At 39.2% G+C, this 27,680-nt stretch overlaps 2 protein-coding genes across 4 annotated transcripts in view; both read right to left on the reverse strand.

Moving 5' to 3' along the window:
• The window catches only part of qkia (QKI, KH domain containing, RNA binding a), a 71,160-nt gene extending 58,365 nt beyond the window's left edge, over positions 1-12,795 (reverse strand). The window contains exon 1 of one of the 3 annotated variants that reach the window (XM_082142210.1): positions 12,396-12,795. In XM_082142210.1, the coding sequence (XP_081998336.1) occupies positions 12,396-12,540 (145 nt within the window). In that variant the 5' untranslated portion in view covers positions 12,541-12,795. The remainder of the gene's footprint in view (positions 1-12,395) is intronic. The other 2 variants (XM_082142209.1, XM_082142211.1) reach the window with 2 other exon arrangements.
• Positions 12,796-19,439: 6,644 nt separating this feature from the next.
• Positions 19,440-27,680, reverse strand: part of pacrg (PARK2 co-regulated) — a 119,069-nt gene continuing 110,828 nt past the window's right edge. Inside the window, exon 5 of the mRNA XM_082142545.1 lies at positions 19,440-19,985. Within this exon, the coding sequence (XP_081998671.1) occupies positions 19,825-19,985 (161 nt within the window). The 3' untranslated portion in view covers positions 19,440-19,824. The remainder of the gene's footprint in view (positions 19,986-27,680) is intronic.

Genomic DNA, 27,680 nt, shown 5'->3' on the forward strand with positions numbered 1-27,680 from the left:
AACATGCAGGACGTGTAAAAACAGTAGGGAACCTTGATGCAGGAGAACACAATTTCAACAAAATCGGCAACAACAACAACCAACCTACTAAATTACAACAACTTTAACATCCAAGAACTGCAAGTAAACTTCAGCCAACAGACAAACCAAGACACTTTAATCTCTCCCTCTCGCTCTCTCACACACACATAGGCAGAGCAGATGTTTCTGGAATTAAACAGGTTGCAGTAGTGAGATAAGAAAAACTGATTATACTATTTACAAATTTACAGACAATTCACTCCATTTGCCATATGACTTGTTGACTGTACTCCATCTGTGAGCACACACACCAACACATGCATAACCAAACAACGACGCTTCAGTAGGATGTGGATCGGAGGAATAACAGGAAGTAAACGGAGGATTCTGAACTTGTGCAGAAAGGAAAAGCCATCAATGTTTTTTAACAGACCATCAACAGTGCGCAAGACTCCCTGAGAGTGTGTGACTGCTCAGAAAAGAGGATCCTGTGACATCTGTATGAGATGCATACCATCTCAGATCAGCCACAGGTTACATGTGAAACATTTACTCACATTTTTTTTGTTTTGTTTTTTGCAGATGATCAAGTTGGGCATTAATTATCGATTAATTTCTCAAGAATAGTTTCACTGGCCACACACACACACACACACACACAGAGAGAGAGAGAAAATGCAGTAAACTTGCTGAACAATGACAGGAAGAACTGAATGCTGAAGCAGGAAGGAAGGAACCAGTCAGTAAATGTGCTAAGAGCAGATAACTAAACACCTCCTTCCTCCTGGACAGGACACCCGCCCTATCCTCCTGAAACATGGTAACAAACTTGCTTAGTACGACAAACCAAAAACAAGAACAAACTGAACATCTTTGTTCCCTTCTCCATTTAACCAAACTTATTCAAAGTCTCTTTAAAATAACTTGCTGTGGTGTCAAAAACACCAATATTAGCACTAATCACCAGTGGTGTGAAGAAGGGCAGAACTGATCTAATTCTGTGGTTTCGTCTCTGATGTGAGTGGACAAAAGCTAGCACTGGCGAAAACCGCCGGCTTGTGCGTCTGCATTGAACTACTCTTCCTTTTCATCATCTCTTCTTTTTTCCTGTCCTCTATTAGCACGAGATGGAGTGGCAGAGCTGCATTCCTCTGCTTTTAATTAGCAGGAAATGAGGGCAGCCAATGACAAGGACCATTTACACCAGTGAACGAGGGAGAAGAGAGAGTGAGTGAGATCTCAAGGTGCTAGTTTTACTATGTAACCGATCTCATAAGAGATGCCTGGGGACACAGGATGGCAGACAACATGAAGTGCCATCCTTCACGGGAGTAGTAATGACAGCAAAGCACTCTGGTTAACAGCACCACAACAACAACAGAAGCTTCCAGACAAGCCTGAGCACAACCGTGTACGACAGGAAGGAGACTGTCTGCCAGTCTTGAAGACATGTTACTTATGTTAAATCACATGTTAAGTGATTTAAGAGGTTAAGAGGACTATATTATAGAACTTATTTCTCACTCTGTCACTCTTGTGGTTCATTTTAATATTTAGGTATCCTGGGCCACCCATATCACAAGACGAAACCTGTAATAAAAGCGATACGTTATATTTATCAAGAAACTTTCCATTCATGCAGTGCAGATCAGCAGATGTGTAAAACCAGTTCATTGGCATTCTGAAGTGAAACTCTGCTTCAAAATCCAAGGACCAATCAGAAAGCAGAGCTACCTGGAGGTTCAGTCATTAAAATTAGGTTGCCTACGGCAACTAGGGTAAAACAAATATTTGCAGAAATTCTGTGCATGTGTGGGAGAGGGAGTGAGGAGATTAAAACTCCAGCGTTAGATGGACAACAGTAAGATGTGATTCTGCTCTTCACACACATTCATATATGTGAAAAAAAAGCGCACAAGAAAAAATGATTAAAATAGATTCACAATGTCACGACCCAACAGCTGTCACAATGAGTTTTGTCCACCACAAGCTTTCAGCTGATGGTCTTAAGGACAGGAACTGAAAGATGCAGATGGAATGGAAAGAAAGTTTAACATAGTAAAACAGCGTCCGCATGGGACTCTTGACTAATGCAAACAGACAGACTCTCTTATAGACTTTAAATGTGAGCAACAGTCTTTAGTTAAAGAGAGGAGATGCAGGCCTCTGGCAAAGAAAGAGAGAAAAGGAGGGAGAAACAGAAAAGACACCTGGTAGAGATCTGTCTGTGACGCATAGGAACTGCGACTAGGGCTCAAAATATTCTACGCAACTCTAGACCCAAAAATGGGTTGCATGGTTGTTTATGATAGAGTTGTGGACAGAAGTGAAAACATTGCTAAATGAAAATTAAAATGCAACTAACCACATGATGTTAAAGTAAAATGCATGCAGGTAACTTTTAAATTGGAGTTAACTTGTTGACCCGAATTGGTGACAAGTGGCTCAACCAAGTTTATCAAGCGCCAAGAATACTTTTTGTGCGCAAAAACACAACAAAAATAATGACGTTTCAACTATTCATTTTATTCTGCGTGGGCCTCTGATGCGAGTTCACGTAGTCTAACAGCGCAGCGCTTCTGGGTTGTACATCAGCACATAGGCTCACTATTGGCCGACGCTGGTCGTGTGTGATGTTGGCTGCAATTACACTACGTGAACTCACTCAGAGGCCCACACAGAATAAAATGAATAGGTCAATAATGTCGTTATTATTATTTTTATTTTTTTCGCACAAAGTATTCTCATCGCTTATTAAACTTATGGTTGAGCCACTGCAGTCACTTGGACTATTTTAAACATTGCCGGCAAGTTTCGATCCCATAGAAGCCTATGGAGTGATCCAGCTCTCAGATTTAATAAAAAATATCTTAATTTTTGTTCCGAAGATGAACGAAAGTCTTACGGGTTGGAATGACATGAGTAATTACTGATAGAATTTTCATTTTTGGGTGAACAAACCCTTTAATCAAAAATTATCACACATCCAACCAGACTGCAAATTCATCTGTTACTTTGTAGAAGCTAGGCAAATTATGTGGATGCCAACATGGACATGTCCATCATCCTCAAACCATAAACAAAATTACACATTAAGATTTTAAAAAAGAAAAGAAAAAAAAAGGGCAAATCAGACTACATCAAATAGATATTAACAAATCACACTTCTGCTGTTTTGCATCCATTTATAAAATTGTATGTTTTTCAAAGTGTTGGCTCAATGGCCCCATGTAAACGACTGTTCAAACGTTTGGGGGGTCGGTTTTTGAAAGAAGCTTCTTATGCTCAACAAGGCTACATTTATTTGATCAAAAATACAGAAAAAAAAAAAGAAAAGATGAAAAGCTGAAGTTTCAGCAGCCATTACTTCAGTCTTCAGTGCCACATGATCCTTCAGAAATATTCTAATATTCTGAAAATGTTGCTTTGGTGCTCATGAAACATTTATTATTATGATCAATATCAATGTTGAAAACTCTGCTTAATATTTTTGTGGAAACCGTGACATTTCTTTACTACAAAATTTTGATGGATAGAAAGGTCAAAAGAACAGCATTTATTTGAAGCAGAAATCTCTCTTTACATTATAAATGTCACTTTCTTTACATTAGTCACTTTTGATCAAAATGACGCATCCAAGCATTTCTTTAAAAAAAATGTTGGGAATGATAGTGTACTACACGGCACTATTAATATTATATGAATCAATTTAATTTCATAGTAATTTTTGTGTAATTTCATACTGTATTCACTTCAGACACTTCACATTCAATGTGAAACCTGGATCCTGAAGCAAAACCATTTTGCAAGGTTCACCTTTAGGAAACAATCAACAGTTTAAACCAAATGTTTTCAAACTTTTTAATGCCAAGGACATACAAATACTGACCACATTGTGAGGGATTTCCTTCCTAAATATCAAGGGAGCCACATATTTTTACGTAGACAGACCCATTTACATTGTATAAAAAGAGCGAATGCTAATTTAAATTCTCAAATCAAATGTATTTTATAGAACTCTTCATGATATAATACTGGAACTTATTTTTTTTGTGTGTCAAATTTTTCACCACCCCCAGGCCCAAGTCTGAAAACCCCAACAAAAACAGTTTAAAGAGAATCTTGCACAGTTAGTTGGCTAAACTGTAGCAGTGTTTATTGTTAGCTACCTGAACAAAATCCATTAATTTGTTCAGTCAACTGAAGGTCTGTGGTCTGTTAACTATATCAGGATGGCTAAGAATGCAATTGTGTCCGTATACACGTGTAGAATGCGTTTATGGCTTCCTTTTACTGCAACAGGCTTATCTAAACCACTTCAATCATAAAGCCAAATTCATTTATGATCTCGATCAATGCTTTGTGTGGCTACTGTTGTGAAGCTTTCTGAACGTTTAAAGAGTGAAAGAATGCAATGCTTCACACAATCAGCATTGTGCTGGTCACACCGGGTGCAAAAAAGGCTCAAACAGGAAACTGTAACCGAGGTCACATCCCGTATGCCAAAGCAGTGATGTCATGTGTGTATGAGAGGGTTATGTTGAACGCATAATGCTTCATTGTTCGACTGCAGACGTGTCTGTGAGCCCACCCCGCTCCATGCAGGCTGACCTCATTCACAACATACCATTTGTCTTTCCATGTCTCTTTCTCGCCATTTTCTGCCACCCGGTTCTGTTCGACCCTGCCATCGCTCTCTCTGTGCACACAATCAATCTGTTGACCCCACTAGCATGCTAAACCTTCTCACAAAGTGCAGTCATGACATGGTCTCTTTTTTTTTTTACACATTTAAGAGATAATTGAGCACAAATGCAGCAGTGTAACGAGGAGCTAGCAGAAAAAGACAAAGCTTTGTGCAGCACGAGGGGACGACAGTGGCTTCGCTGTTGCGTTTGACAGCGGGATTGATGGAGGCAGATATAACATCCACAGTGAAACTGAAATCTCCCTCACACACACACACAGTTGGCTGTAGTGGAATGCTAAAATTACAACAGGTGACTAAGCTTCAGTGAATGCTTTCAGTTTAGCCTTTAGAACACATACAGACAAAACTACAAAAGCTTACACAAACACACACACGTAGAGTCATCTGCCCAGAGTAAAACAGCTGTTTGTGTATGTTAAGTGCTTTATAAATAGTCAATGGTTTGTTCTAGAATGTTGGTCTTGGTTTCACAATGTCAACCAGATTTTCAGAACAAACAAAAGGTGAAGAATTAGGAATTTCCCTTGCAGTGATTTTAAGTGTCTCATCGCGATACGATTGCCTTTTTTTATTTATTCTTTTACGTTAGGCTTTTATTCACATATAAACATTCATGTTTGTTTGACGTGCGAGAACCAAATGGGTTCATTCTCGTGTTATGCAGCACGTTTGAGCTTTCGCAAGAACCAATGAGGTTTGTTCTCGCTCGTCAAGCAGGTTCGGTTGAGCTTCTGTATGTTTGCTGATCAAAGATTAATTTGTGTCAATAGAAACTTAAATTTAATCATCATATAAAGCGATCGTGTCTCTTCAGAAAATTTGGACAAAACCGCTCAATTTATCTGGATTAGTTTTATGATGTTTTTATCAACTTTTTGAAGCATCAAAGTGGTAGTTGCGTAGCTGTCAATGGAGAGTACAGAACTGGCGCATATTTCATTAAAAAAAATCTTCATTTGAGTTCTGAAGATGAACGAAAGTCTTGCGGGTTTGGAACACCACAAGGGTGAGTAAACTAAAAAAAAATTGGGTGAACTAATTCTTTAAACAGAGCTAAATAAACGGGCCAGAAAAAAGAAAAGGAAAGTAGACATGGGATCCTAATACATAACTATTGCAACAAACGAGGACATAATCAGTAACCAATGAAACTGAAGCTAAACAGACCAGAGAAACAGGGACTAAAGGAAACAGAACAAAATGTCAAAATAAGGGTCCACATAACAGAAAAATAAGCTTGTTGGGCTATTGTTATATGTATAACAGTTAGTTTCCGATCCTCGAATCGGACTGGACTAAAGGCTAATAGTAAAGGACAATAGTATCCAGCATCAGCACTGCTTCTCCCTGCGTGTTCACAGTCAGTACAGGTTACATTGTTACACCACTCGGTGGCGGCAAAGGACTGTCTTTGAGTGAGTCATTAAACCGTTCATTCAACTAATATGTTCAAAAACGCTGATTCATTCTTTAATAAAAACACGGTGTTGAAATTATTCTAACTTTGAGCTCCACATTACAAGGCTCAACCGACCAGCAATGCATTGCCGGGGTAACACTGGAGGCCATGTTTCACTGCATTGAGACCATTCCATTGATTCAATGCATTGACCAGCGCTGACGCTATTCATAGGAAATACCCTTAAACTTTAAATGACAAAGATCGCTTTCCTCTTTGGACATGGCAATTAGCAAACGTTTTTTTTTCACGAATATATTCTTGACCTGAAGGACAGGCGCAGGTAATCGCAAACGCTCAGTTGATCGCTCATCACTCAATCTCTCTCACTCTGTGTTTACTAGGCTTGTTTAGTACAAATCTACAGAGCCTCTGTACAAAATTACACAGAATCTGAATTAAAAAAAGAGCCAAAAAAGAAACTATTACATTCTTCACTGTTGTTATCGTTATCATTATCAACTTGTTTAACATTCAATACACATGTATGAAGTGTAAAACAAGAAGGATTGAGCCTTATGAAAAAATAAAAATACTGGCGGTTGGCTTGTCAGTATCAGGTGTTCTGGAATGCTACTGCGTGTTCAGAGGAATTATGCGGTCCTAACCTTGCACAACAAGATTCCAACAGCAAGCAGTTTGTCCGTCCGCAAAGAACGATGAGACACAATCACACTTGCAATGCACTGTGTAAAACATTCAAATTTGATGACTGCAGAGATGACACTGTTTGGGGTCAGTATTTATAAAAAAAAATTGTTGTTGAAATAAATGAATACTAAATTGATCAAAAGGTGCAAGAACCCTTCTTGCGAAAGTGAAAGAGAGAAACATTCTATTAGCAAGTGAGAATTGTGTCAAAAATGCAACTACAGATGATGTTCTGAAAAGAATCAGTCTGACATCATTTAATGTAGAAAATACAGACAAATAACCAACTTATATCACAATGACATCTGTGCTCTCCCACGAGGCCTGGTGCATGGTACGCTCTGATTGGCTCTCTATTAGGCAACACTCAAAACAGACAGAAACACATAGGTTTGGAGACACCTATTTCTGCAGTGAAAAAAACCCTGCAGTGTTGCCTATCTGCTGCTGAGAGCGAATCGGAGGTGAAGAGTTGAAATCGCAGGGTGAGACAGTCAAACAGAACCACCTCCGGCCGAGGCCACGGTCCATGTGGATCAATTCAAGGACCATTTTCCAGCCCAAACAAAATAAGAGTGATCATAATTATGCCTAATTATAGCATTTAAGGAAACAGAACAAACATTAGATGGATTCAATTGCTTAATAAATGTGTAGATGAGCACAAAGGAATACTGCTGTCTGATTTAGACAAACAATTCCTCTGTTGCTCAATTAGGGAGAGTGAGAACTCAAGGAAAACGCAACACGGTGTCGCCAAGCTGCTGGTTTTAAAACAGAAAAACAGCAGAGAAATGGCATGAAAGAGGAGTGTGAAGGGGTGTGGAGATATTTCAGGCAGTTGTGGAATGTAAAAGGGTGGAGCCCTTCCCCCATTCCGGAGAGAGAGGATAAACACCAACCGCTCCTGGATAGATTCTCCAGACCACATTAGAACTACTCACAGTTAAACTACAGACACACACACACACATTGCCTCGTGCTATAAAATCATGACTTTTAGTTGAGAAACTGTTTTTGGTTCTTATGAAAAGGACTCCTCCCCTTCCAAAAACACTGAATCAGCCTCTTCCTGTGCAAGCTGGCCCATGAAAGCCCTGCTGTTCTCCTACAGGGAGCACATGAGCATGAGTGTAGCTAGGAATTTAGTCACCGTGTCTGAAACATTGCACCAGTTTTAGCCTATCAGGATCCCAGCTACAGTGGCAAGAAGAGAAGTTTTAATCTGGCTCAACGAGAGCAAAAACGTTGCAGCTGTACCATCTAAATAAATTCTTCACTGTATGGAAAAGTTGTTGAAGTGTGTGTGCCAGTGGCTATGGGGCGTCAGGCGGACAGCGGTACTGGCAGGGCCGAGTCTGATAAGAAACCCCTGCACTCGTAAGAGAGACCCCCTGATAACAGGGCACAGCCTGACGCACACAGACATGACTTTATCAGGGGCCACACAAGGGCCGAGTCAGGGGCCAGTCCACACACACACCGCCACTGGGGGGGGGATGAGCGAGACTCCTCTGTTCCCAACGCTAACCCTGTCAACCTCTTCCTGCTATCCAATTTATCACCGCCCAGCAGGACACAGAAAAATAGAGAGAAACAAAGATAGAGAGAATAAAATTATCTGCACACTCACTCTACTGAACCCTGGCTTGAGCCGAGCACCTGAGCTAATGGATCCAGCTAGCTAATTAAACTAGATGCTGTAAAGGGGTCCCACGGGTCCAAACCTATAAGAATCACTTCCTGTTAACACCTGGAATGACCTCAAACACGCTGCATCTATATTAGTGTACTTTCAGTATACTGAATCTAAAGAAGAAATCAATTCCTGATCGCTGATGAAGAAGGAAATTTGTTACTTACAGTATACAGCTTATGCACCGACCAATCAGAATCAAGTTTCTTACAGGATTATATTTATTCCAGAGAACTAATTAATATAGCTACACACTACCATTGAAAAGTTTGGGGTCATTAACATTTATTGAGGAAGGATGCATTAAATTGGTCAAAAGTGACAGTTAAGACTAAGATTTCTATTTCAAATGCTGTTCTTTTGAACTTCATATTCATCAAAAAATCCTTAAATGTATCATGGTTTCAACAAAAATATCAAGCAGCACAACCCTTTTCAACATTGATAATAAATGTTTATTGAGCACCAAACCAACCTATTAGAATGATTTCTGAATGACCATGTGACTGAAAACTGGGAGTAATGATGCTGAAAATAGTTTTGCCTTCACTGGAAAAAATATATATTTGAAAACATTCAAATAGAAAAGTTATTTTTAATCAAATCAATACAGGCTTGGTGAGCATAAGAGACTTTTCAAACAACATTCTGATGACCCCAAACTTTTGAACGGTGGTAACCGCATTTCTAAGAGCCACAGAAAACACAAACAACTTCCAGATAGAATAATTTCCTAACAACCTGTGTGAGCTTGAGAAATCAAGCTATTTAACCTTGACTCGTTCCTTCCATGTCTGTGTCCATTTCTGAACACCCAAGCATTGAGCTCTGGCACTGGACTCAGCTGCCACTGACTTATCAAAGACAGCTCTAAAAACACCCGCAGGGTCACCTCTGAAGATCACAAGCATTCTGCAAACCTGTCTCTCTCTCGTCAGCCTGACACACACTTGCGCAGTGCAGGGAGAGGGAGGGAGAGCAGTTGTCTTGTGCAGGGAACAGAGAGGGTGACGAGGGAGATGTAAGGGTGTTGGTTTTCCTTTGCCATGACAACAGCTGCAAACACACAATCCATTTGAGTTATGAGCGTTTGTGCGCAGCTGTCACGAGAACTCTTACAAGGAGACAACTCCGAGAGCGTTCCCACATTTCACCTCCAAACCCCCACATGCCGTCTCTTTCATACAGCAGAAAAGTGTGAAGCTGCAATGAAAATGTTTCAAGTCTGTGCTTTATTTACACATTAAACCCTCCACAATAACAACAGCAGTGCTTAATGAAATACCTGAGATACTACCATCTGTCTAACCTTCTCAGATCAGTTTTTTTGCTGAAAAACAACAACCTACTGCCTTTTTCAACTGATCTGCAGCGTACCTCATCCTGTGATAGCACAGATCTGGAGTGAAACCTGATCTTGCATCAGTCAAGATGGAGCACACGGCCCCCCTAAAACTCGTGACAGACCAACACATCAGCCAATTTTTCCATTTTGCGATTATTCACATCAATAACTGTGTCCAGTAAACAGAAGAAATCATTCCGTCTAGTGTGTCAGCTCAATAATATACCGCCAGCTTTGCCAATCAATATTGCACATTCAATTTCATCAATTCAGATTTTAATAAATGTTTATTTAATAAATGTTTAAAATGGCATTATATCACCAGTATCAGCCATTTAAAACCCCATTTCTGTCTGATGTAAAGCAGAGGTCAGGAGAGATAGCAGACGCTGTGTGTAGCGGTACAAATTTTCCTCCCCACGCATTAAGTCTGAGTATTTACCGTTACAAATACATGAGTGGCCCACATCACCCTGAGCTGCTCATTTGCATAGCCAAATCAGTGTGCAAATACAGCAGAGATTTTACACCTAGTCCAATTCATGTGTGTCACGGGGGGGGTTGGATGAAGTTGTCCTCTGCGGTTTCAGCATTTTTGAGTGGATTGAGGAGAACAGATTACAGCAAGAGAGGACCAAAGTTCAGGTAAATAGAGCAGAATGAGAGCAGATACACAAACATGAGGCTGAATCACTGCAGGAGAAACTAACACCTCGCTGTTTGGTGTCAGAGCACACAGCTCCATGAGAAATCTCTCAAGGAGACACTAAGGGAACAAAGTAGAAGACTTCTTAAGAAAACACATCTGTGCCATTTACGTATAGAGACAGAGAGAGAAGAAAAAGTCCTACTGAAGATGTAAAAACTTTTGTAGTTTGATAGCTCACCACTGTCCACATACTTTTGTTAACATTGCGATGTTAAAGGAACAGTTCACCCAAAAATGAAAATGTCGTTTTCTCACATGTGTCATCCCAAACCTATTCTAGATTTTCTTCTATGAAAAAAAGACATTTTGAAAAATGCAGGTTTTTTGGTCCATATATAATGGAAGTCAATGGGCTCCAAAACAGTTTGGTCTCCAAAGTTCTTCCAAATATATTATTGATGAGTAAATTATGACAGATTTTATTTTTGTGGAATTATACCTTTAAAGCATGTTTACTCGTACAGTAAAAAATAAATAAATAAATAAATAAATAAATGTCAATTCGTATTGAACATTTAAAAAAAATGTATTATCTGAGGACAAGTCCCGTCATGAACTCGGCATTAGCTCAAGCAGAAAAAGTTTTAGCGGTGCGAATGAACAAAGTCAAAATCAAACAACCAATCTGAAGTGTGGTTTCTGGGGTTGTGTCGGTATGTGGAGTTGTGATCAGTCAAAAAAACAAACTAGTTTATCCAGTGACGCACAGGGTGATTTTGCAACACGCCGAGAGAATACTAGCGCAAACATAGCTGATATTGCGGCAGATTTTGCGGCTGCTCGTTCCTCTTTGTTACAAGACAAACAGAGCCGCGTGTTTGCACGTCAATAGAGCAAGCTTTTGAGCACTTCATGAAACTAATGCAGACGGATAACGTGTGTGTGTTGGAATTCAAACCTCTCCGCATCGGAACAGAAGGAGATTAAAGCCTGACTATAAACTACATGTTATCCAGACACAAACAGCGCGTGTAAATAAACGTGTTAAGTGAATGAGTGACGATGCAGATACACAAGCTGCATATCACTGCCACGGAAAAGTCTTTCACCCTCCCAGATTGCATGGTAAAAAGCTTTACAAGCTATGTCAATGTCTAGAATAAACAGTCGTTTATATTGTGCTATTGACACAGATGTGTCTAGGCATTTAGACATGCTGCACAGTGCCTCTCTCGCTCTCTCCATAGGGCGCATTCATGCAAAACTCATCTGAATGCCTCGGGGGGGAAATCTTAATCTGCAAACAAACACCTAATTGTTCTGATTAAATCCTTTGTGTTCCGTTCAGATATGAATATTTGAGTATGCCTGGGTAAATAAACACTCAAACATTAATTCGAAAGAATAAACGATAAGTTTATTGTGCGCAGCTAACGTTACCAACTTAGGCTAACCTCACTCACACCCTAAAATAAGTTAGGAACCGTTCAAACGCATGGCGATGTGTCACTTACAACACGAGACAAACACTTAGAAGAATAAACTCTTAAAATATCTTAAAGTTAATAAAGAAGTGAAAATTAGCGAATATGACGACATGTAGAAGTTGTTGATTTAGCAGACTGCTAACAGCGCTAGCGCCCCACACACGAAATGAAGGGGGTGGGGGAATACTTTTCAAATTCTAACTGTTAAAAACTGTCCAAAGCTGTTTAAACGTTTAAAATTAGACATGAAAAGTAAGTCTACTAAAAAAAAATAAACCCCAACCGTCGGTTTGAGTCATCTTCGCTGAAGACAAATAGTTTGTGAAGTTGTGAAACACCACATACACACTCGTGGTTCAAGTTTACACACACGTACCTTCGTCCAAGAGTCTTTCCAGGTGTGTGAAGATGCCGCACAGGTTCGGTAAACTCGTCATGAGCTTCTTCTCGTTTAATAACTGCATGAGATAGTCGGGACTCGGCCTCGGTCTCTCCTTCACCTCCATCTCCCCGACCATCATCTTTGCACACAAACGCTCACAATCCTTCCCCCAGAAAAGAAAAAAAAAGAAAACACAAAAGGAAAAAAATAACGGTGCTGATCAAATCCCTCGTTCCCCCTCCAGGCTGCGGCAACCCTCTCCAAATATAATGTCTGATTTTAAGGTGCAGTCTCTCTCTCGCTTTCTTGCTTTCTCTCCCTTCGATAGAGTCGCGCGATGTGGACTCGTCGGGTTCTCTTCGTTGAACTGAGCAAGCGCTACTGCTCCGGACTGCCACCAGTGCGCGTTCGCTGAGGAACCTCCGAGAGAGCGCCCGACCCGCCTCGCTCCCATTGGTTGCGTGCACGACGCGGACGCGCGGGGTGGCCAATCAGCGCATAGTTTTGAAGAGGCGGGACTAGTGCCTTAACCACATGAATCAGTGCCGGAGATGATGGACAGAGATCAGAGCCAATAGTCAGAAGTCACGGCCAGCGGGGATGATATATTGTGAAACGTTGTGACAACATGTCTGTGAAACAACAAGTTTTTGGCATTTGTGTTTTGATTGGGTGTGGTATTATTACGTGGTGTTTTGCTTTTATAACTACACTGTGTTATGTGTGTTTTTGATTTGCAGTCAGTTTTGTGCCATTTAATGTGATTCTCTGTTTAAGGCAGGAAGGCACTTCACGCAAGAACTCGAACGTATGTTGCGTTCCAAAATGTGTCGGAGCGCAACTCATAAACGAACTATGTTTCTGGCCTTAAAATGTAGGTAACTTTTTTTAAATATCAGTCTTTTTGGTGTTATTCAATATACAATAGTCCTTCTGAAAATACGATGAAATACACTAAAGAACACATAAACATGCCAAGCTATAAAAATAAAAATAAAGTTTAAAAAAAAGTGTCAGTTTACTCACCCTAATGTTATTCCAACCCTATACGTTTTATTTTCTTCTGTGAAAGACACAAGGAAAACACGTTTTCCTCACGGATTCATTCATTTTTATTATGGTAGCCTATTTTTTGTTCACTAAATAGATCAATCCAGTAGGAAGGTCATGTGGTATGGACATTAACCTTCAGCAGTTGTTTTTAGACCATAGCTTGGTTCTTTTGACCAATCTTGACCATTTATCAAGCATCTCATTATAAAAAAAAAATTAAAAATGGATATCAGATCAGTTTCACATTCAACAGTAAGTGAGACACATGTGAACAGACGCTATATCAGGTTGTGACTTCATGCTTAGCTGACCTTCTCCAGCTCCTCTGTTATCCACATGGAAGATAACAGGTCACATTCCTTTAACTATTGACAACACAGCAGCTAATAGTATCAGATTTCTAGGCCTACTACCAGAAAAGAACATTATCATGATGACGCTTTCCTGTGGTTCCAAAGAGATTGGCTCCAAATACTGTCCAGAACTGGATGCACATGAGCAAAAAATAGCTTTTTTGAGATGAATAGGAATGATCCACTTTTTATAGACCTCCTCATTTGTTGCCACAAACAAATATATCCATATGATTCACTATGCATCCTCCTATTCACTTGACTCATCCTTTCTTCATTTAATCTCATTTTTCAGCTCAGTCACCTATGTAACAGACTGAAAAAAAATCACCAATTTCTCAAAGCACCACAAAAGATTTAGCATTTATCTCAGATAAGAATCCTTATCAACACTGGCACATACATTTTCATTTTACTAGGCACCACGTCTAAGACAGGCCACACGTGTGTGTGTGTGTGTGTGTGTGTGTGTGTGTTGTAGTGCAAGATATTAATCCCCACCTAAACCCTGTATTTTCCTCTTCTGTTAATAACACGGGTTTCATTCTACAATTAATCCAATTAATAACACTCTAGATAAAAACTGAATATGAAATCAGATGGTTGTGAAGCGGCAGGGAGCAGAGAGACGTGAGCTTCAGAGGGGGTATCAGTCATGATCCCGTGGTCAGTTCGAACGGCAGATGATTAGAAAAGCAGTAGGTGGCATGACTGTGTCTGGAATATAACGTGAGCTCCCTTAAAGCACACACTCTCTTGTGTTATTTTGTTTGAAGACAGCTCGAATGCTTTAAATATTAAAATAAAAAATACAAAAGCATAAAACAAGAGAGATTATGTGTAGGTGCAGGAACACCAGAGAGTGAAATCTGGGTCAATTGTGATTTCTAAAGAGAGAGAAATCACACACTGCTGAGGTGAAGTGAAGAGTGGCAAGGGAGCGTGTGCGTGAGTGTCATTGAGTATTTATGGGAGTGAGAGAAAAAAGAACGTATAAACCTAAACTAAAAGAAAACAAGAAATGGCTTTCTCTTGCTTAGTACGTGCATGGTCAGATATTGGGCAGTGACAGCACTGATGGATCCTGTTCTCTCCACCCAGTTCGGTATAATCTCACCGTGGACCGCCACGTCATTCATGGCTCTATGGCTCCCCAGGGGTCTGCAGTGAAGATTACGGCAAACACACCGTCCTTCATCCCTCACACAGGGACCACGGTCTTCACACCACACAATTTCTCCAAGACATACTTGAGTCAATGACATATAAGACTGTATAAAACGCATGTAAACACAAGTTCTTAGAAATGTACTTTTTGTATTCATGTTGGTTTTATCAAGTTTTGAAAAGAATTGTACCATTTTCAAGAAAAGTTCAATTTAATGATTAAGTAATAAAAATGTCATGTGACGTAACCATCAAGTAAAAGTAAATCATTATATATATTTATTAAAAAAAATCAACCTATATTTTTCAAGGTAGTTTTTTGTTTTTGTTTTACAAATGTCATATATTAATAATTCATAAATAATGTTTTTTTTTATTTTTTATACTCAACACACCCTCATGGGAATTGGTAACTATTTTACGTTTTGATTCGTTGATGCAGAATTGTATTTTGAGTTCGAGGTAGTGATTGATTTAAGTAATAAAATGGAATTAAATTCAAAGGACTTTGTAGAACTGCTGTACACGAAGTTTTAAAAAAAATTCCAGGTGAATGTGTACGTTTATCTGTGTGTGATTGGTTCTCACGGTGGTCCAAAGGATAAGGACAGTGGTTGTACAGGCATTTGTGTGTGTGCAGAGTAACAGCAGATGTGTTTGAGTCTGATAAGAGCGTCTGGCTGAGGAAGAGGAGGAGCGAGGATCAGACAGGAGAACCCCACCGATCTGCAGCATGAGAGAGAAGAAGATCTCTCCAGATTCCTGCCGAAAAACCATCGGCCCCCTGTGAGCCTTCTTCAAAACACACCACGCTACACACCAGCACTACTTTAAAGACACACCGTTTTCAAAGAGTCCGATATTAGAAAAGACTGCTCAACGAAACAGCTCAATTGGGCTGCTTGGAGAAAGGCAAGATGTTACAGAATTTTAGAATTGCTAAAATGCACTGACGTCAAGTTAAAACGGCATACACAACCCATTTTCCTGCAATAATCTGATGTATGTCTGAGTGAAACAGGATTTCAACTGAGACAAAAATAGAGTAGGACTTGATTTAGTCCACTACGAATTGATTGGATTGTGAAAAGTGGGCTGTATGTACCAGAATGGATCCAGGTGGTTGTTTTTGTTTCAAGTTATTACATTTGAATAAAAGACAACTTTTTATTTGGAATAACGAGCAAAATAAGACCAGGAATGCTATGTACATTTTTATACCCTTAGCCAGCATGAAACAGAAGATGGAAAATTATTGTAAATATATATATATATATATACACACACTTTTTTTTTACCTTCTTTACTACAGCTCTGAGGCCAAATCAATAACATTTTTAGGTGAAATTTTGGAATAAACATCAGAGCTCCTGTCCGTTCTGTGGAGTTGTGGTCTGGGGTTGAGAGGTGCGGGTGACACCTGAAGCATGAAGTCACTCTGAAATAAATCTCCATTGAGCTCAGGGCTTTGCACATGCTCACTGGCTGGCGTTGGGTTTCGTGCTGCCCCTGGCAGATGCGCTGAACAAGAAGAATAGGTCCCAGAGGGCTATTTATTCCTGCTGCTCCCTTCGTTTCCCTCCCTCCCCTCTGCACTGTTGCTCCTAACAATCTGGCATTCTTACAGTCTAATGTTTTTCCTTTCCTCTGCACTCACACCAACGTCTCCATCCCTGTTTTATACCGTATATGCCTGGATTTTTATACAATCGACTGAATAAGAATATAATTAGAAAGGAGCCAAATCAGGCAAATGAGAACAGACATAAAGGAATAGTTCACCCAAAAATTCTGTCAAAATGTATTCACCTTCATGCCATTACAAACCCTGTATGACTTACCTTATTCTGTGAAACTACATTTATGCATTTGGCAGACTCTTTTATCCAAAGCGACTTACATTGCATTCCAAGGTACACATTTTTTACATTCTTATCAGTTCTAGCTTTCCCTGGGAACCGAACCCATGACCTTGGCGTTGCAAGCGCAAACGCTCTACTGTTTGAGCTATAGGAAAGCCTGTTGCAAAATACACTAAGCGTCTCGGTGAATTTTGTCCATTCAATGAAAGTTGTTTTGGACCCTAATGGCTTTCACTGTATGGGAAAACAGTTGAAACACTTGTGATCCGCAGAAGAAAGTAAGTCATACAAGTTTGGGGGAATAAAAGTGAGTAAATGATTACTGAAGCTATTCCTCTCACCATCACAGTTACTAGGACTCAAGCTGGGACTCCAGGTCTCTTTATTGACCCCGGTTGTTGCAGTAAAACTAATTTGAGGGCAAATCCCACCTCAATTCCCCCTTGTGTCTGTTCAGAGCTGTAATTTACAGGCGGTGTGATCAAATCTAGTTCAAATGTTCCAGAAATCTCAGCTCACTGTAAACATCAGCTCATGGGACTCGCATTTAAAAAATACATACCAGCACAGATTTTGTCCTTGTTGCTGCTAAAGAAAATACTTTGGGAAAACAGTATACCAGTATACGTTTACTGTATATGGCGGCATGATACATTAGAGCCAGAAAGTAATATACATGTAGTGATTATGGGGGCCTGTTGTTCATAATTCCTGTAAAAGCATAAAGACTTAGAACATTATATGCTACAAAATCACTATTCAGTGAAAAAAATAAACCCAACACACACTTGAGGTGTCTGATTTCACAGAAAATATAGAGGTTGCTAAGCATGAGGGAAGCCCCCAACTGTGTGTGTGTGTGTGTGTGTGTGTGTGCATACTCTGATAAATGAGCGTTTCATTCAGTTCCATTCAGCTCTGGTTCATGGCTTTCAAAAGCACATAATGTTGCTATCTGAATACTTGCTATCTGTCATGTGTTATTCTGTGCACTCTCTATGTCCCTTCAGGTTCAAGTGTGCTCTTCGTCTGAATGTAGATATATGTGTGTATGTGTGTCAGGTTTCTGTGCTTTATGTTTTTTTTATTTTGAAATGTTCATGTTCTTTAGAAGTTTTGTTTTTGGTCTTTATAGTTCTTTTGTTATGATTGTCTTGTCTTTTGTGGATTATTGTTTCGTTGGAAGTAGCTGTGGTAATCGAAGTCTATATGTGTCATTTCATGTGTTTCATGCTCAAGTCATGGAATATGTTTCATGTTAGGAGCCATTATTTTATCTGCATCTAGATCCAGTCTCCTTGCTTCATTTCAAGGCTATGTTACAATGTGAGAGTGTTGTGCTTGAGAATCATCAAATTCATAGCTAAAACTCAGAGATTTTTGGATCATTTTGGCATAGTCTAAAATCACTTTAACATCTCCGCACACGTACTTAAAGGAGATAGTCAAATAAAATGATGGGAACAAGAACAAAGATTTAAAAACATTCAAATATAAAATATAAACACCCAACAAAGAGCTGACCGGAGGAGACAGAGATAAAAAAGGAGAACTAGATAAAGAAAGCCGGAAGCTGGAGTGTTGAAATGATCTGTTAGTGGAAGTTATAAGTGGGAAGGCGTATAAAAAGCTCAAAGTCTTTAAAATCCCAGTTACCACGGATACACTCATATGAGATAAAATTTGAAAGCATGATAACTAAACTAATGTCAGTCTCATTAACCCAGTAATGTCATGCTTATTAATTAGACCTAAAGTGTTGTTGGCTATGAATTTAAAAATGCATATTTTAAGCCAATATTACTTTTCTACTAGTATGTTTACTTTCTGTCAGCGGCTCAATGCATTAACCATGGTTTATGAATATGAATTAAGTGATGATCACCTGATTTGCTGAAAGATTAAAGTTAACTCCAGCCAAAGAGGAAATATGCACTATAGTTATTATGGGGCAAATGTATTCCCAATTACAATAGGTGGGAATAAATTGGTAGAAGAGATAATAAGAAAACAACAAAAACAAGTAAGAAGAAGAGAGACTTCAGGTGGTGAGTGTTGGAAGGTGAGTGAACAGCCAGAGGGGGAGTCTCGCTATTTTATTTATTTATTTTTTTCCCTAGAGGAACCGCTGAGAAAATTGGAAGAAAAAACAAGGAAATGTTCATTATATCAGGAAACTGAGCTACATTAGATCAGTGTCTTTCTGTGAAAACTAACAGTATGACTAGAAGAGATTCTATGGCAAGATTAAGCTTTTGAACACAATTAAAAGGTTCATATATGATGAAAATTATATGATCATATCAAATATTATAGTTGATTTTTAATATAATAATATAACATTTAATTGAATTTTTTATTGTATTATTTATAATAGTTATATATATTATAACAATATAAATTATAATACTTATATATAATGTAATGTAATGTTATTTTTGAAAAAAATTTGAATACATTTTTGTACATTTTTGTGAATATGTCAATTTTAGGCAGATAATTAAGTATATAGACTGATCTAGATAACAGCTTGCATTGGATGTGCGTGCATTTTCTACATTTCTCTTTGGATAATTCTTTACAGAATGAAAATTAAATGCAGGTTAGTTGCCACCAAGAGATTTATTGACCCCTGTGCTCCTTGTGTCTGTTTAGGAAGCTGTGTGTGTGGGTGTCTTCTCCAATAAAGACAGCTGTGGTGCACATACTCATAACATCTGCATTATGACTTTAATAAAGTCAGAAATTAGGAATGTAACATAAGGTGGGTGTTTTTACATGTTTGAATAAGAATGTGTGTGTCTGTCTGTCTGTGTGTGTGTGTGTGTGTGTGTGTGTGTGTGTGTGTGTGTGTGTGTGTGTGTGTGTGTGTGTGTGTGTGTGTGTGTGTGTGTGTGTGTGTGTGTGTGTGTGTGTGTGTGTGTGTGTGTGTGTGTGTGTGTGTGTGTGTGTGTGTGTGTGTGTTTGCGAGTGAGTTCTCCGCTCTTTTTAGTTGAGGAGGCAGGACTCGTAGGTGGGCACCATGTATTTGATGTTGATGAAGGCATCCTCGCCCCCGTAGCGTTCAAACACCTCAAGCGTCTCCTGGATCAGGTCTCCAATGTTCTCCCTTTTCTGCTGGCTGTAGTCAATACCGTCACCTGAGTTTCCTGCACACAACACACACACATTAGCATTAAATTAGCATTTGTGATGTCTAAAGGTCTAAAAGCCCTAATAAAGTGTATAAGACACACACACACACACACACTGATATTCTGAATGAAGCAGCTCTGATAACTGATCAGCAGGAGTGTGTGTACCTCAGATACACTGAACAAATCTGTAATGATTTATCAGGAGGAGGAATATGTGTGTTTGGCGGATGTTCTTGTACATATTTCTGCTGCTCTCTGATGTCACATTAGAGAAACCCATCAATCACTGGGTAACCTACAGCACACACACACAAACACACACACACACAAATCAATACATTCACACTCCGAGTCCTCCACCATCACACATACACAGACTCCTCATAAACACACAAGCCCTCCCGCTACCTACCAAACAAACTTTCTTCTGAGGTCACAGGCCCAATTACACCTGCACAAGAAGCCTGAACACACACACATACACCTTTCCGTCTCTCCTGCCTGCTCATTAAAGGAAAGGATGACAGGCACATGAAAAGAGAGCAGTTAAGTAGGGAGCTTCTCTCTTCTAGCGTGTGTGAGTGATTGTTGTCTGTCTAGAGTCTGTGTAACTGTATGTCTTCATCTGCTTTTCTTATTTACTGACTAGTGGATCATTTCCATCTACTCCGTACACCAACTCCTCTCACACAGGTCTCAAAACACACAGCCGTCAATAAAATATTAGTACAAAAGAAGAAAGTCTTGTGGTGTGTAAATATGCTCACCTGTACACAGACAGACCTGTTTAAGCAGCTCGGAAGTTCAGAGAGTTCAGAGAACATTCAAAAGCAACCCATAATGTTTCCTTAAAGGTCCCATGACATGCTACTTTTTGTAGGCTTTAATATAGGCCTTAGTGGTCCCTAGTACTGTATCTGAAATCTCTTTACAAAAATTCAGCCTCGGTGCAGAATTATAGCCACTACAAGCCAGTCCCAGAATGAGCTTCCTTCAGACGGGCCGTTTCGGTGTCTGTAGCTTTAAATACTGTGGAGGAGGAGAAAGGCGGCGCAAGGTGGAGGGTGGGTGTGGCCTTGACCATCTTGCGCAACAGTAAGGTGGCGTGCATGTTTACGTTGGATATAGCAATGGCACGAAGACACGCAGTCTTTTTCAAGCATTTCAGTTTGACCCAGAATCTGATCCAGATGGAGAAGCAACGGATGAAGAAGTTGCAACTCAGCGGCTCCAGCAGGACGTTTCCGAATGGTTAGTTTAAAATATTATGTCTGGATACGGTACTTTATTCGGATGGTTTACAGTTATTATCATGTAGCTAACGCTAACCTACTGTTGCCTTTTCATGAGAGATCTGTAACGTCTGTATTTATCTTATTACAATTACATCAAGCTCTGCGATCTTGAAATGCGGATATCGCGCGCTCCATATAACCAACAGGAAAACGGTTATCCAAATAACAAAGACGTGTACAACACTCGCGTTACAGTGTGTGTATTCACACACATAAACTGCATAGCTGCATAGCTAATGTTACAGCCACATTATACGTGTAAAATCTAGGTAACCATAAACAGTAAAGCAACACACTTATATATCATTAGTTGACTTACTTGTCCGAGGTGTGTAGCTGAGCCAAAGAGAGTGATCCAGACTTTAGTTTCAGACGTTCAGCAAGCCCAGCTCTGTATTGACCCTTCGGTGTTCATTTGTACATCCAATTATTGAGCAATTGTTATGCTTCGCTCGCTCAAAAGCCATGATATCTCTCGTGGACAAACTAAAATCGCGCACGCGCATTTTCTCATTGGCGGAAAATATTCTCTGGGCGGGCAAAGCAGAGACAGGGGAGGTAACATTTCCTCCTTATGACGTCATAAGGAGGAGATTCAAGATCAGCGCGTGTGAGCCTCCATTTTCTCAAAGGCAGAGAAAGATAGCAAAAGCTCGATTTACACCGATTGAAATTTTTAGAAACTTGGGGACCATATACAGGCTAGGGGAACTCATATTAATGTTAAAAAACCTCAGAAAGTGAAAATTTCATGTCATGGGACCTTTAACATTCGTATAACCAAGAGAAAAAAAACAAAAACATTTTAAAACATTTTAAAAACTGGATGTTTGTTTTCAGAAATAATTTTTCATAAGTTAACATGAAAACTAGCAAAACGTTCTTAGAACCTTGTTTTTGTTAGTTGAATGTTTACTAGGTTAGCACAGCTTCTGTCGAATTGAATGGGAAAAGATGGAAATCACATATGTGAAAGCTGTAAAATCTGATTTAATATTTTTGTATTTATAATTAGCTTCTTATCTAAAATCGGATAAAAACACAACAACACTGTAAGACAGTATTAATGTAAAATATTATAGCGTTTGTGATGAATAGAAAGTTCAAAAGAACAGCATTTATTTGAAACAGACATCTTTTGTAACCACTGAATGGGAGTATATTCATAATTAGGCATGTTGAGAGCCACAAAATAAAGGCTGTAAGGCTGCATGTGGTCCTCCTGTTGACTAGATATTCTCTATATATAGATAATCTGGATTGGATCCAAAAATAGATGCAACAGACCACCCTATGCTATCTGGACCCCAGACACTCATTTCAATGGTGTGACCGACCGTCTGCTGTGGATCTGTGCAGTCGTAACCAACAGGCTGCAAGTATCCTGCACTATCATGCTCATGGGCCACACCAGAGAAACCTGTCAGTCACACTGCGGGCCCTGCATCATTCGCACATCAGAAACACAGGAAAATAAAATCAGCTCTCTCCGGTAATCCTTCCTTCAGGCTTTCTTCGCTTTCTCTTCCTCATTCAGCATCCTTTCACCAGAGCAGGAGGAGAGAGAGAGAGAGAGAGAGAGAGAGAGAAAGTAGGGGGTTAGAATGAGCAGAGTTTTTAAAGCAAAGAGGTATATGGAGAATGCTTTGAAGAGGTAGGAGAGCTTCATTTGCCATCTGCGCATAAACCGCACAGATATGCTTCTGTTTGGAATCATGTGGAGTCCAGGCTCTGATCTATAGGGTTCAGGGGTTGTGTGAAGTTCAAGCAGGAAGGAGGATTCTGCATCTTTCAGAAACCCAAATCATACCAATAACCCCCCGGATAGAGGAAAACAAACAACACACACATAAATAAATACACCTATTTCTGTATCAGTTATTAAGATTATTCTCAGCCTCAGATGGCACATCCACAGATATGGACTGCTCAATAACCATCTGATATAGATTGTACACAAAATGGCAAAAGCTTTCTGAAAATAATTGCAATCTGATTCATGCGAATTCTGGGAATCAGAGTGCACAGATTTGTATTAGTCTGCCAGGAACCAAAGCTGTGTTTACAAGTTTCCATACAGTGAGCAATAATCAGTTGCTGGTTTTAAATTTTATACAAGGTTTATGGCATCCAAAAAATTTAGTTTGTAATTCCTCCACAAGATATCCATGATTTATCTTCTCCATATTCCATTTTGTTCTCTGTGTTATATAAATTTTTCCTAGACGCTTTTAACTGTTTTTTAGGATTCTTCTATGAACAGAAAGTAAAAAAAAAAAAAAACTTTTGAAATATTTGAAATAGAAATTGTTTGTAACATTATAAATGTCTTTTGAACAATTGAATGTGTCCTTAATTTATTACTGACTCCAAACTTTTAAATGGTATTGAAAAAGAAAATTGTGTGATAAAGATTAAAATAACAACTGAAGTCACACTGTGTGATATATATATCATCGCAATAATGATAAATAAAGCCTAAGGTGTGAGAAAGAATTTCCCCTTTGAGGTGGAAACAAGCTTCTATACATTTCAAGTTTACTCTCATACAAAAAAGAAAGGAACATTTTTGGCTTGTATTTTTCTTGGCTAGTTCACATTAAATGGTCAGACAGTCGGTCCCTGTGTAAGTGGGCAGCTCTTGGCCAGATTAAGTTGCAATATGGACCAAATGTTAGTCACAATCCGGCAAAGCAACTACATCCAAATTTTGAATCTGTGTGTATACGGAGGGATGTTATTTTGTCTTGAACAAATGTTTCTCTTTGATTTCTCCGTAAAATGTCAATCATAAGGAAACCCACTTCCATCTGTGTGAGTATATCTGTACTCTCTCTCTATCTGTTCATTGTAAATGTGAGATGAGTTTCAACAGCTGTCTTTTTCACCCCCCCCCTCCCCCTCCCCCCTCCCCCCTTCAACTCTTTATCCACACCTCTATTCTCACCCCTCGCACCATTCTTTCTCTCTTACTCTTCCCTTTTCGTTTCTAGACAGCCAGGTTGGCGTCAAGAGGGTTGTCATACCAGAGCAACTAATGCTTCTCTCTTTCTCAGTCTCTCTCTGGACATGTTCAGGGCTGGAGGTCTGCTCTAGGGCAGCAGCTGGAGAACTGATGGTTCTTGTATTTGGGTTTAACTGGACTGATTCACGCACAGACTGTTGATATTGGATTACACTCCCGCTAACGGCCGACAGGGTGTAAAGAGAGTACAAACAGTGCAGCACTGTGAGGCAAGACATTTGCCAAATGACCAAGTAAATCTGTCAAAATAAACACACGATTCGGATGACTGCTCATCACATATACATAAGAGAAAAGAACAAACTGTACTTCAAAAAATTCCAGTAAAATAAAAAAAAACGATATTGTTATGTTTTCTAGTAAAAAATCTAAACCTAAGACTTATTTTCAAAAATGTTATATTTTAAGCAATTTAACCCCATACATTTTTGTTAGGTTTAAGCTTAAAACAAAGCAACAATAAAAAAAAACATATCTTGAAAACACTTTTTTTTTTACTAGAAAACAAGAAAAAATGCTTATATAGATGATGATATTTGCAGAAAACCTAGTCTGAAATACGTAGCAGGAAAACAAGCAATTTTTTTTCTTTAGTACAAACCAAAGGCCTGAAGAAGAATTAAATTAAATGAGCAACCATTTTATGGCTGTGTGAGACTCTTACACACTCAAGCACACATCATCATCACTAACTCAGCACTGCATCATCTCTGTCTCTGCCATCTCTATCATTAGCACCTTATTAACAGATTATGTAGCTCACACATACATACATACATTCTAATAAACACTTGTTCTTTACATACACATGTACACTATAGCTAGCTCTGACGTACACATCACAAACCACTACATCATCCTGTACTCACACACACACACACCAGGTGAGAACAAAGATGTCAAATTAGCGGTTACTCTAAATAATACATAAAAATGTTCTTATTTTTTTTTCTTTAAACATTCTCAGCGGTTCCTCTCACAGGTCCTGACCTTGCGTGAGCTCTGCTAATGGTGGTAGCATTAATATTCATGTCCAACAGCTTGATGAAATGTACCTTTGCACCGTGAACAGGTGTGCATGTGTGAATAGCTCATTTACACCTCATAATGGTGTGGACAATTGTTCATGCAAAAGAAAAGTTGTGATTCATCTCAGGTTTCATCCACTAGTTGGTTTGGTTCATAGTTTAGAATTCTTTGTGTGTAGAATTTAGTAACACTATACAATAAGGTTTCATTTGTTAACATTAGTTACCAACATTAGCTAAGATGACCTAACAAAGAACAATACCTCTACAGCATCTGTTAATCTTAGTTAGTATAAATTTCTACATTTACAATATCTTTTTAAAATTAAAAGTTGTATATGCTAACATGACAATGCACTGTAAACTAACCATGAACAATTTAATTTGTATTAACTAACTTTAACAAAGGTTAATATAAGCTAAACTTATATTGCTTATAATTCATGTTCTTGGATTTACTAATGTTAACGAATGAGACCTTACAGTAAAGTGTTACCAATATTTTTTGGAAAGCCCTGAGGAGAAAAAAGGAGATATTAATGTTTGAATCATTACTCTTGAGGTGTTGAATTTACAGAGGGAATGAAACTTTAACCCAATTATTTTGATATTGAGCTACAAACGAAATGTAGAGCAAACATGTGGGCAAAAGAAAGAATGAAGCAATGGCCTGACACAGCAAAGAAATAGGGGGGGTGTATAAATATGGTGTCTGAGTAATCAGTGTTGTTAAGCTCCCTAGAAAAAGAGGCGTTAAGCTGAAATACACACAGGCACATACAGACAGAAACGGGGAAATGCTCCACATGTAACATGAGTGCTGAGAGATTCTCATGAGTTGCTGTTTGTGAAAGATGACCTGGGGGCCCAAGACAGCTGGGAATGAGATGAAGAGTTTTTACACCCAGACTTGACCCATCGTACTGGAGTGTTGGGGAAGAAGGAAGGTTATTTCAGTGTTATTTAGTCATTTGCCCAAGCAACAGCTTTAGCAGATGATACTTCAACTACAGACAACATCTTTGGGCATTTTCACACCTAGTTTGTTTAAGCACTCCAGGTGGTCTCGGGCCGATACAACATGCATATGAACAATCCAAATGATCTCACACCCCTTTTCCAGCAGAATGGTTTGCATTCTGGAGCCAAAGCCTGTCTTTGGCCAGGCGAATTGGAGAGCGTCACAAACCGGCCACGAATGGTGACGTAATGCTGTTATGTGTTGTTTATGCGACTATAACCAGACAGAAAAAAAACGGAAAAAAAAACGTTGCACATCCCATGTGTTGCATAGTTTATTAGGTTACAACCTTATTAGGTTACACATTTTTTTGGCCAGACTTGATCAGATTTTTCTAGCCCGGAACCCCCTTTTCGGCAGTGGAAATGCACAAATTTTTGTGTTGAGAAAGGACAAGGGCCAGAAACCCGCACCAGAACCGTGTTGGTGGAAAAGGGGTATCAGACCACCCAAAAAGGATGCTATAAAGTGTACTATATAGCCCCCTTTGCACTGGGAAGTTAGTTCTAGGAACTTAGTTATAGGAACTAGCCACCAGGGTTCCCCAAGGGCCATTTTCCTGGTTGCATTCGCACCACCATAGGAACTCTGTAGTGACGTGCTTATTATTGTGACTTCTATTTTGATGTCGCAGAGGACATTTATTTTGAAGGTGCTGAGAGAACGCCAGAGCCTGAGCACACATGCAGCGCCCCTCCCTTGTAGTGTTTCTGTTTTTAAAATGTTATTGAACATTTGATTTTATATTCTCATAATTCTACTCAGGTTGTGGTGACCTGTTCCAGTCAGATGTAAGATACTGTATAAGTAATATGGTGGTGCCATAGTATAGTGATGTTTATTGCGATTTGTTTCCAAGCAACATCCAGAAAAGGAATCAAACATTTACCTTAAAACATTTTCAAACACTGCTGCCGACAATCATATATCAGCATTTGTTCAGTTTAGCACCTTGGTCTATCCTAATAATTGAGGCATCACCTATGCCAGAATGCCACATTCAGAGTGGTTAGCCAATCATAAAAGAAGGTAGTCACATATACAACTTTTAAAGGTAGAGCAGCAAAACCATCCTGAGAAAAGGTCATATAAAAAGAGCCTACAACATTAAAGGGTGGTATAATGCCCTTTTCACAAGATGTAAAATATGTATTTGATGTCCCCAGAGTGTGTATGTGAAGTTTTAGCTCAAAATACCCCACAGATATTTGTATATAGCATGTTAAAGTTGTCACTTTTTGAGGGTGAGCAAAAACTCACCGTTTTGTGTCTGTTCCTTTGAATGCAAATGAGCTGCTGCTCCCGGCACAGAGGGCGGAGCTTCAACAGCTTGTGTCA

This window comes from Leuciscus leuciscus (assembly GCF_965113295.1).
Source record: "Leuciscus leuciscus genome assembly, chromosome: 17".
In the NCBI taxonomy this organism is placed as follows: domain Eukaryota; kingdom Metazoa; phylum Chordata; class Actinopteri; order Cypriniformes; family Leuciscidae; genus Leuciscus; species Leuciscus leuciscus.